Source organism: Trematomus bernacchii, unplaced genomic scaffold, assembly GCF_902827165.1.
Source record: "Trematomus bernacchii unplaced genomic scaffold, fTreBer1.1, whole genome shotgun sequence".
NCBI classification, from domain to species: Eukaryota; Metazoa; Chordata; class Actinopteri; order Perciformes; family Nototheniidae; genus Trematomus; species Trematomus bernacchii.
In genome coordinates, this window is record NW_022987727.1 from 4240148 (window position 1) to 4251351 (window position 11204).

Sequence of the window (11204 nt, forward strand, 5' to 3'; positions counted from 1 at the left end):
TTAAACAAACCAGCGAGTCACTTTTAAGCCTTTATTGAAGATGCAAACATATGAATACAATGCATGGCCAAAGTTATAAGATGCAGTTTGCATTAAATATTGACTTACAGTTCCCTGAAAGACATTTTAACCTTCAGTACATATAGACACTTTATTCCCCTACATCAGCACTTATATTTTGGTTTATTGCAGAACTTTAAAGCGAAGAGAAGCTCTTCAGCATCTGTACTGACTGTCCAGCTGCACGCCTCCAAACAGACTGAGCTCGGTGGTTCCCCAGCTGAACACATTTCCCATCACGGTGCCGTTTGTCTCACATGACAGCTGGTCTCGGATATCTGCCGTGGTCAGCACATAGTCCCACACGTTGATGTCTGTCATCTTACCCACAAAGGCGTCTGCGTTGGAGATGCCCAGTAATCCGTCCTGGTCTTTGCCCACGATGAACACACCGCCAGGGCTGATGGTGTAACCGTTCTTTAGGTACCGCTGCTCCCCCACCATTCCATTGATCCACAGCTCTGCTCCCCCGGTGAGAGAGGACCAGGTGATGCAGTAGTTGGCCCATTTGTGTGACTTGACGTTGTGTGGCAGGTTGACAAACTCGTTGCCAATCCAGAGGCCTACTTCTCTCGAATCCCTGTCCTCAACGATGGAGATGGTCAGCTCGTTGTCGTTGCCGTTGCTGGAGTAGGAGATGACGGTGTGGACTCCCTCGAGCTGAGGCAGCACGTGCATGCAGACTGTGAAGAAGTCGAGCTCCATGGGATGGCCGAGGCGAGCCAAAGCATAACTGCCACCCTGAAAGTGTAACACCAGAGGAAACAGAGCTCGAGTTTCTGAGGAAAAACAGAAACAACTCAAATCAGACTGGCAGTTGAGAAAAATGGGAAATAAACATCTACCTTTTAAAGGAGATATATTATGCTCCTTATACTTTCTCGTACTTTGCAAAGGTTGCGGATGGAGAGGTAGGGGGTGGTGTTTTTTAAAAACCTGCTCTTGAATTTGGGAGACCCAAATCTGACCAAGTCAGTCCACAAAACACTGACTTTGTTGCCCTATTTCGCAGAGTATACCCAAATGTGCACAAGCAATGAAAAAGTGCCCCCTTTAACCATCCACAGTTACAAACACATTTAGATCTCAAATTCAATCAGACTGAAAACAAGGACTCACCTAATCTAGTATGCCTAGAAGGGTTGTGAAGTCCACCTTAAAAGGAATAAGTAAGAAATAAAGTAAATATGGGCACTTTTATTTCACATCCAGCCATCTCTATCAGTCTTTGTGACTCACCTGTATGAATATGCTTTCCAAGGGACGTGATCAGACCCTCGATCTTCAGCAGCCTGGATTCAATCTCGTCTTGCCGACAAAATGCTGAAGAAACAAAAGGAGAATAAGGAAGATAAAGATTAGACTCAGGCCTTAGTCGTGCCCCACGTTTTTTCTGAGACATAAATTATATTGCTCTCTTGATTTATCACTTTGCCGTCATAAAGGACATACTTCCTTTCCCGAGGCGTGGCAGGAAAGAAGACTCCACCACTCGGCTGTTGAGAGGCTGGGCCATGCGGTAGTCATTCCACAGGGTCTGGTTGTGGATGTCCATCAGTGTGTGCTCCAGTTTTCTGATCTGAATACACAAAGAAGAAAGCTTAAACATCACAACACAGAGCATTTCCTTTTATTGGTGACTTTTTGTTTAGTAATGAAGCCCTTTCTATCCGCTGTACCTGGTTATGTGACAGAGTGATGGGAGTATCAAACACAGTCCAGAGGATGCTCTCGTAGCAGGGTGGCGTGGTGAGGGAGCCCTGGTATCTAAAGAAATGGTTGAGGTTCTCGGGCAGCATGGAGCGCACATCGATGCCTGATATGTTCATGGACTGACCTGTCAGTAGCACATTAAAATCCCATTAGACTCAAACACTTAAGTTCGATTCAATTAAGTGTGCAGTCACTCACCTGTATATTTGATATTGTCCAGATTGGAGATGAAATCACTGTAGTACGTGTTCTCAAAATGTCCGTCCTGAAGGTAAAATCAAAGCTCAAACTTAGATGTTCACTCAAAACAATATGGTGAGTGTGTAAAGAATGAAAGGAGGCTTGATTATTCTGTAAAACAAAAGGCTTAAGTTACATATAGGATACAAAAAGTCAAAGTTGAACCAGGATGTGTGTCTGTAAACAGTAATGAATATTTTGAAGTTGATAGTTTTATCGTTCACATATTTTCTCCCTTCAGAAAACATCCAATCCAATCTGATCATCTGACTGCTGTTTTGGTTGCCCAATCTGACTTATTTTGAGTGAGTATAATTAAGCGTTGTCCTTCTTTTAACACCCACGTCAGTGAATCATTGTTTTCTAAATGAGTTTGTCCAAATAGCTTTAACTCTCAGCCACTCTGAGCTGCTATCACGATAGATGCCAGCCCTGGTGTTGCTGCGGCGATGACCTCTCGCAGCTGAGAGCCGCTGGCTGTCTGCGATCCAGAGCATTCCTCTGGAAACAAGCTCATGCCGACATATATAAATAAAACTTTCAATATGTCAGCTTGTAAATGAACACTCAATAGAGCCTTTAACCCAGCAGGATGACTGAAACAAAGTGTCATAAACATCAAGAGGCATTTGTTGTTTGTTCATTCATTACAAATTAAAAGAAATGTCAACTATGACAGAGCTTTTTTAAATCCGAAATACTGCAGGCATCCGTATAGACCTTTGACAAAAGATAAAGCATAGCATAAAGGAAAGGGAACAAAAATGTTTGTGAGTTACTTACATCATAGAAAAATGCGAGTACTGCCAGCCCGTCTGTCTTATCTCTGGCTTCAGTAAAGCTCTTGTACTTGTCAGAATTATAATGGACAACATGGAGCTGAAAGACAAGGTAAAGTGTAAAACAGGTTAGGTGCCAAAACATGCCTGATGACCTGCTTTGTAACTGGAAACATTTCTACTGGAAGGTTACTACAAGGCTGACATAATGGAAGTTTAAATAATAATATTGTTGATGCAACATTGGCATTAAATACTTGGATAATCCCTTGTAAAACATTTGTTTTAGGCAGTGTAATAATCTCCTGTGTAAATACAGTTTCCATGCATAGTTGAAGGTTTTATGTTTACTTAAACAGTTAAGTATAAGTACATAGTATAATTAGAAACTACTTTTTGATGAATTGCCGGCTTTGTGAGGAGGATGCATGCATTGTGTGTTAAAGACTTTAAAGGTCAGTATCTAGTACTCCGCCTTTGTTTATCAAGCAGAACTCTTTTTTTCATAAAGTTTACCTCCGCCATGTAACGTATGCCGTCTATAGTGTGCTCCGATCCGCTGGCCTCCAGGTCCCAGCCGCCCCAGTGCAGGTGCATCTGGACAGCCGTGTACTTTCCTGGAAGGCCCTTGGTGATCATCATGGTTGGAGGCAGGTCAATTTGAACTGATGGAAACATACAGATTTTGAGATCACGGAACTGTTTTACTAAACAAAGCACACCAGAGCAAGCATACAAAAACTGTTGATCCCTGCTAGTATTTCAGATCTTCCAGCAGTTGGATTCTATTAATTTCTGAAGACTTCTTTAAATTGTGTAATCCACTACAATGATCATAAGGACTGAAATAATTTACCCCAAACTTCTATATTTGATGTAAAGTGTTAAGTATGTGCTAAATGGGTTTTACACCATAAAGAAATTAACTAAATTAATTACTCACTGGAAAGTAAACGTTTGAAATTCTTGACATTGAAATTATCTGCAGTCTCATATTGGCTCATAGTTCAGTAACTACAACAGAATGAAAACAGTGGTTTAGTCCTTTATAAGTGAGTTAGTAATGTTAATGCTGGACTTCATGCTGGACTTTCTTACCAGAGTGCCCGTTGTTGGACATGAGGAAATTCCCACTCTGAGCATCATATCCGTTCAGCTCCAGTTGCAACATGTCTGGGTTGTGCCTCACGCTGCGCCTCTGGATGTCTATGGGGGACTGCTTCTTCCCACCACATGATGGGTACTTGGTTGGCCAGTGCATCTGGTCCAAAGCTCCCTCTGTGGCAAATAAAATCAAGAAGAAACCGTCACCATATTTTAAAATACACTCAGAGATATATTACATCAGGGAGTTTTCGAACTTTTGCACTATATTAACTCTTTGTCAATATGAATCCCGTTCACATGTTGGTGGTATTGACAAGCACACGACTTGTTCGACTGGATACTGTGGCAGTTCATGTGCCTATCCCTAAAGTATTCACTCCAAGTTATTTCGTACTCCCGCGCTGTAAAGTTGACTTAGTGCGTATCCAAAACATTTAGCCAATGCAGTGCGCGACTCTAAACAAACTGACAAGTGCCTCGCGTGAATGTTAAATAATAAAAATAGCATAATATAATGTTTAACCAACTTCTATACTAAACAAATACGCATTGGATACGTTTTACGCATCAAAACTCTTTAACTCACATGCACTTACGTTACATGTGGTGTTTAAATTAGGAGTACAAATGGATTTGATAAATAAAACATCATAATAAAGGATTTGAAATGTCTACCAATACAAATACCTGTGTATGTCCAGTGTATTCCATCATGAGCGATCCCAGCAGCACTGATGACACAGATTAAAACCGCGGAGACAAACACGGAGAGGAACTCCATCGCTGCGTCTGTGCTCCTTCACACAGGACAGTGACACCTCAGAGGTTTTCCCTTCGGATTTAAACTGCAAGTAGAGGGAGGTTTTGAAACCTCTGCTGAAACCGCCCAGGGCTCTGCCCATCAGGCCCAAAGTGAGAAGGAAGGACTGTCTTATCTAAAACACTTCTCTGTCTGCTCCCTGTCTATGCTCTTATATCAGCATTACTCACCCAATAACACAAATACATCATTTGTTTTGACGTTGAAAACAAAAGCTAGTGTCGTGTTTGACTTTGGAATAAGTATTGTATTAGTGTAGACAAGGACAACTCTGACTCATCTGACATTTTAAATTGAATAATGTTGAAATGTATCCCTCAAACTGATAATTTTTAGCTGGTTATTCTACTCTTACATCAGAATTTCTTACCCAAATCCAAACGGAAAGTTTGACTTTGGAATATCATCAGATATCAGTGTTGACAAGGAGAACATCTTATGTTGCCTGCAATGCATCACCGTTTTCCGTCAGTCCCAACATCTTTGAATATTTGTATTCTTCATTATTATTAAAATAGCACTTGCTGTCACTTTCTTCTAACCATTTTGCTGATTAACTTTTCATCACACTTCACAGAAAACCACAGAAGAAGCACATTCATGTCACTCTCACTAAGGTTGAAAGCTGCTGCAAGTCATTCTGAAAAACCTGGCTGTTTCCTGATAAAAAAACAAGCATGAGAGCCAATGTAAGGAGTAGGATTGTTACGGTTTTGAATTTATGTTTTCATTTTCCACCTTTGTTTTGAAATGTTTTCCTCCTTGTGTCTTCTCTGATCCTTCTTCCTGTGTTTGCCTTCCTGTCGTTAGTTTCCCTGGTGTGTCTGATTGTCTGATTGTGTTCACCTGTTGCCCTTGTGTTTCTGCCTCCCTTACCCCAGCTGTGTCTTGTCTTGTGATTACCCCTCTCTGTATTTAGTCTTGTCTTCCCCTGTGTGCCTTGTCGGTTCATTGTTGGTTTTTCCTGTCTCCCTCCATGTTGGTCACGATCGTTTTTTGGTGATGTATATTCCTAGTGCTACCCATGTTATCCATGCCATGCTTTTTTGCTCATCAGCTTTGTAAATAAAGCTCATTTTTGTTTCTAGACCTGTTACCTCTTTTTGTAGTCTGCATTTGGGTCCTACCTTTTCCACGCTACCTAACAAGGATATTATGACTTGAATCACCTGTTCCTGCACACTAGTTGCAACATGTCTAACACTTCAACATTACATGCCAGAGCTGTTTAACTTTGAGGTGTCTGAGTGTGCAGCTTGCCAATGTCTTCGCAAGAACATGCACATGATGAAAGACGAAAGCATATTATCTTAAGGGATAATCTTTTTTCAGGTTTAAAAAAAAAAAAAGATTTCAACACTTTTGGGAAATAAGCTGATTCACCTTCTTGCTGGAAATTGGATAAGAAGGGTGATGCTAATCTCACCTCCTTTTGTTTAAGATAAAGCCTCTGCCAGCAGGGTATAGTTTATTTTAGCATTAAAGGAGGAAAGAGCTTGCAATATCACATCCGTGCAGACAAACAAGCACAACAAAGATGAGCTGCAGTTTATTTGTGGTTATGCCCAGCACTATTTCTTGGCCGAGAATGACTTCCACCCTGATGCTGGAAATAACGGAAACTTCAGGAATGGCATCCTCTGCCAAGAAATAGTGCTGCGTATAACCCCTCGTAAAAGATTGTGTCTAGATGATAAAACTCAAATGGCATAACAATTCATGACAATTGCTTAAAACTCAAATGTTTATGTATGGGAAAGGTCATGGGCCTACAAGTTTTGCAAAACAAGAGTTACCCTCTGTTCACGAAAAACTCCAACACGACCCCACATAAAGCAGTAGTAATGTTATAAGTTAAGTAATTATCTTTAGAGGTTTTTGAAGGCAGATTTAGAGGCCTTTGGACAGAGCCAGGCTATGTTTTCCCTTGTATCAAGTCTTAAAGCTAAGCTAACTGGCTTTCCAATTAGCTTACAAAAGTGGTTTTGTTCATCTAACTCTTGGAAGAAGAGCAAATTAGTGTATTTGACGACATTTTTAACTCTTACTTAAAGGGGACCTATCATGCAAAATGCACTTTTGTACATGAATATGTGTCCCCGGTGTTCCAGGGAACTCACCAATGGCGCGTTTCCACTACACGGCCTCGCTCGGCCCCGCTCGGTATGGCTGGGCCTCGTTAGGACTGGCTCACTTTATGGCGCATTTCCATTACAGTTTAGAAACTGGGGCAGTATCTATAGTAACGCAGTGTAGGCGGAGCCGTGACGTGATCTTCAGAGGACCCCAGAAAAACAACACAGCCGTTAGCTGTTAGCACTCAGAGCTCACAACTCCTCATATATGTTCAGAAACTAGACAAAAGTTAAACAAGTACAAACCACAGACTGCCTGTGTCATGGTGAATACAGTCGCTGCTTTATTTATGTCTGTATAGGCCGTTGTTGTGAGTGTGGACAGTCGGAGCATATACTGCGTTAGTTTAGCCAATCTCCATTTAGAAAACACGCATTTTAAAAAGTTTTTCCCCTGCCGTCTGTCTGCAGACTTGACAAAGCATTAATTCATGGTTTTTACTAACCGGTATCAGTATGTTGTTACTTCGGCATCATTTTGAAACGTGTATTACAATTAAATCACGGTCAAATATGTCCATCTTGTTGTAGTTGTTGCCCCCTTGCCAGCGACGCTCTCTCTAGTTTAGCATACTCAGCCCGACTCAGCCTCGTTGTCTCTGGCCCTGGACCCACGATTTTATGAGGCCAGAAAAACTGTGAATTAGGACCCGCCGGCCGGTACTAGGCCAAGTGGAAACGCAACCAAAGACGGGCCGCTGACGTCACAGCCCTCTTAAACCGGGCTGCGGGCTGTAGTGGAAACGCGCCACAAGTGTCAGAAAACACAACCCTCTATTTTCCTCCATACCCAAATCTCTAAAAAAGGGGCTGCAACGGATCTGATAAAAACTGATCCAGATTTGAACACTGTCCTGACGTCAGGACGGTGGCGCTACGGCTATTGGGCCAACTCCACCAATCAGGAGGAGACAGCCACGGCCATTGCCGTTCGAAAGCGCTGGAGACGCTGTAGTACATATGCCAGGCCAGTAGGTGGTGCTGTTCTCACAGAATCAGCCCTTGCAAAAACAGGGGTAAAATAGTGCAAATTGAGCAAAATGAGGCATGGCTAAAATGCATGATCTGTTTGGTATTTTGAAAAAAAAAAGTATAAATATGCCTTATATAGGTATGGTCCTACATTATATTATTCAAATATAGCATGATAGGTCCACTTTAAGTAATTATCTTTAGAGGTTTTTAAAGGCAGATTTAGAGGCCTTTGGACAGAGCCAGGCTATGTTTTCCCTTGTATCAAGTCTTAAAGCTAAGCTAACTGGCTTTCCGATTAGCTTACAAAAGTGGTTTTGTTCATCTAACTCTTGGAAGAAGAGCAAATTAGTGTATTTGACGACATTTTTAACTCTTACTTAAATGAAGGATTAAAATTGGAACTAGTTTTAAGTGTGTGTGTGTGTGAGTGTGTGGTCTGATTGAGTTACTGATGAAATGATCAAAGCACTCACCTTGATTTAAGACTCTCATTGTTCCACTCACATCCTTCCTATCTGGATTGGAGTTACAGCCTCTCGGCGGTCTGCTTTTGATTATTACCAGTTGTTTCTGTGTTTGGCTATCAACTCTTGGTTGATTTATATATTAAAAAAAAAAAAAAAAACATGTTAAGCAACCCCAGGTGGAGAAAACAGAACTGACCTTTACGGGTGAAGTGACAGGCCAGCCTTTTCTTATAGCTAACACAAAGTCTGAGATCATTAAGAAGCCACATGTTTGATGCCCCTCGGCGCTCAACATGCATACACCAGCACTTAGAAATAAACTGAAGCTGTCTTCTTCCTTGGTAAATCACTAGGTTTGTCTTTGTATTGAGGACAATAACAGTTGTTAAGGTCTTCTGGACTTAGATGATGTGATTGAAGGCTAACAGGAAGCCTAGTAATTTAAAACCCACATATGGTCAGGTTGACATGGTGTGAGCTGCAGGTGGTATGTTAACTGTCCTGTGCTGGTTTTAGTGACATTGGGACCAAAAAGTGTAGAAAATAAAACAAGAATAATTAGATTCCGTCTTTAGGAAGTTAATAAAACTACATTTTTCTTGAGTACAACTGCTCAAGTATGATCCAATTCACAACATGCGAGTGCTCAAACTCCCTAGATACGACGTCTCATCACAAGAACCCTTAGTTTGACCTTTAAAATGTCTTCCTGCTTTTTTTTTTGAGTCAGCTGAGAATTTATTTCACTGAATGTCACTTTTCCAATTTTTCCCAGTACCTGGGTGAAATCCCAAGAACCTTACTTCCTGACAATCTCTTTTTGAGGATGTTTGATGGCGTTACAGTCAAAGGGCCACATTTAAACCTGACTGTTAGTACCTTGACATTTCATTCAGTTTACAGTGTCTTCCATCAACCGTGAGAAAAAAGTATTTGTTGCCAACAGTTTGATCAACTCAGCAGTGAGTTGGAAGGAAACTTTTTTTGGCTGTGATGATTTAATCGACAAGACTATTATTAAGAAAAGATCAATATAACAGAATTAACAACAAAATATATCACAGCAATAAGATGAAGATATGTTATTGACATTTTAATGGCAGCTTCATTTTCTTTCCATTAAAAAAACAGTTTTAGCTGTATGTGGGGGTATGAAGAATGACATTTCACGCAGACATGCATCAGATACTGATAACTGCGGAAGTTATGTGTTAACAAGAATGTCATGACAGTGACTCAAGTTATTTTGTATGCATGAACACAAACTGTTGTTGGTTGAGCCATTCGGATCAAGACATGCCAGGAATAGAAAGAATTTAAGGGCTTTCTTCTTTATTGATTTTTTAAACCAAGGTCTAGTAAGCCTGAAGGCTCGTCAGAAAGGCCTCACTCTATCAGCTGTAAACATTCAAGCCTGCAAGCTGCCCAGAACAACCACTGCTGCTTAACGGAGGCAATGACATTATAATACAGCAAACGTCTCTATAATGCTACACATCAATATTTTTGAATTGTACATATTACAGTGGAAACATGTCATATTTTCTGACAATATTATAGCGGGTGTAGATTCCTGTTCTGGGGATTTGTTGGAGCCAGAGGGCAAAGACGCAGGAGCTCATATTAAGCCAATTCCTCAAAAACATGCAGCTTTCACTGTTGGCTTGGCCTCCACCCCAGCCCCAGGCTGCCTGGCATCAGAATCTTTGGTTATGGGGAAATGTTTTAAAAGGATTGACAACTCTCTTATGCTTCCTCACGTCTGGTTGCTTCATCTTTTCCGTACAGACATGACAGTGGTATCAATCGTCTTGTTTAACTCAGCAAGAAAGTAAACAAACACATGTTAGCAAATTGTATAACTTTCAGTTGAACATCCAATCAAAAACTCAACAATAGTTGTTTTTGACTTGCTGAACTGTATTCTGCACCAACCGTAAATTGCCCTTTCACTTTCCAAGAAGACATCAAAGTATACGTTGAGTAATTAATAAAGTCTTCTGAGTCTGTATTTATTTTTCAACTTTGTTTAGATTTTAAGTTAACATTTGGCATTTTCCCATTTCTACTAGCCTACAATACCAGCTCTTTCAGAATGAAATTAACTGGTCAAAAGAACATTTTGGTCCATTATGGCCTACATCGCTTCAAAATACAAAAGATTGTTCTTTTGAGTTTTTTCTTCCGACTGAGAATTGTTGTTGCTTGTTTGCTAAATATATTGAGTCACTAAATTCCTCCATCCCTACATAATAACACATGTCTGCTGCAGGCACTTGTTGCAGGGACATTTTAATGAGAGCATGTGAGCAGCAGATGGCGCAGTTGGTTTTAACACTGACAGAGTCTCAAGGTCACTGCAGCAGGCTTTCATCACACTGTAGCTCCAGAACCAGGATGCTGCACTGCCTACACTGCGCAGCTGCACCACACCTGTGTCCTCTAGCGACGATCCTTAAGATGTGTTGGGGATAACTCACCATTTACTTATCTTTGGATTTATTTCTGCTTTCTCACAACACAACCCAGTGCTGACACTCTCTAAATACATGTATGTGTCAATATGTATACACATGCAAGTAGCACTTCATTTTCAAACTCTAAAGGAACAATATATAGGCCTACATAAACACTTCCAATGTCAAATAATATGTGCTAAAAAAATAACAAATTGGTTATGCAAATAAGGTGTGGATCTAAAGCAGAAACATTGAAATAGTCTTATTCTGGGATCACTGTGTCGTTTAACACAAGTGTATTTGTATCACTGATATGGTGATGTAAGAGAAAATAATAGTAGTATACATTTCCCATCCAATCGCGTAGACGTCTTTTGATCTTAAAACCACCACCAGTCTACTTGGTGTCTGATCTTGTTGGAAATGCCCACATTTGTAGTCTCTCATTT

General features: G+C 40.7%; 1 protein-coding gene across 1 annotated transcript; it reads right to left on the minus strand.

Annotated features, from left to right (window-relative positions):
- Window positions 1-17: 17 nt before the first annotated feature.
- Window positions 18-4761, minus strand: ca6 (carbonic anhydrase VI). Its single transcript, XM_034144794.1, has 10 exons — window positions 4587-4761; window positions 3891-4070; window positions 3309-3457; window positions 2797-2892; window positions 1972-2038; window positions 1740-1897; window positions 1513-1639; window positions 1300-1383; window positions 1180-1215; window positions 18-839 (listed from the first exon to the last, which is right to left on the minus strand). Exons 1-10 carry the CDS (start codon window positions 4678-4680, stop codon window positions 217-219), a joined length of 1614 nt encoding a protein of 537 aa, XP_034000685.1. The 5' UTR covers window positions 4681-4761; the 3' UTR covers window positions 18-216.
- Between the last annotated feature and the right edge of the window lie 6443 nt (window positions 4762-11204).

Excerpts from the sequence above, each read along its gene's own strand:
- ca6 (XM_034144794.1), bottom strand. The coding sequence starts at position 4,680 with ATGGAGTTCCTCTCCGTGTTTGTCTCCGCGGTTTTAATCTGTGTCATC. Across the intron at positions 4,071-4,586 it reads AATACACTGGACATACACAG|AGGGAGCTTTGGACCAGATG; the intron begins GTATTTGTATTG and ends TATTTGCCACAG. Across the intron at positions 1,640-1,739 it reads TCACTCTGTCACATAACCAG|ATCAGAAAACTGGAGCACAC; the intron begins GTACAGCGGATA and ends TTGTGTATTCAG.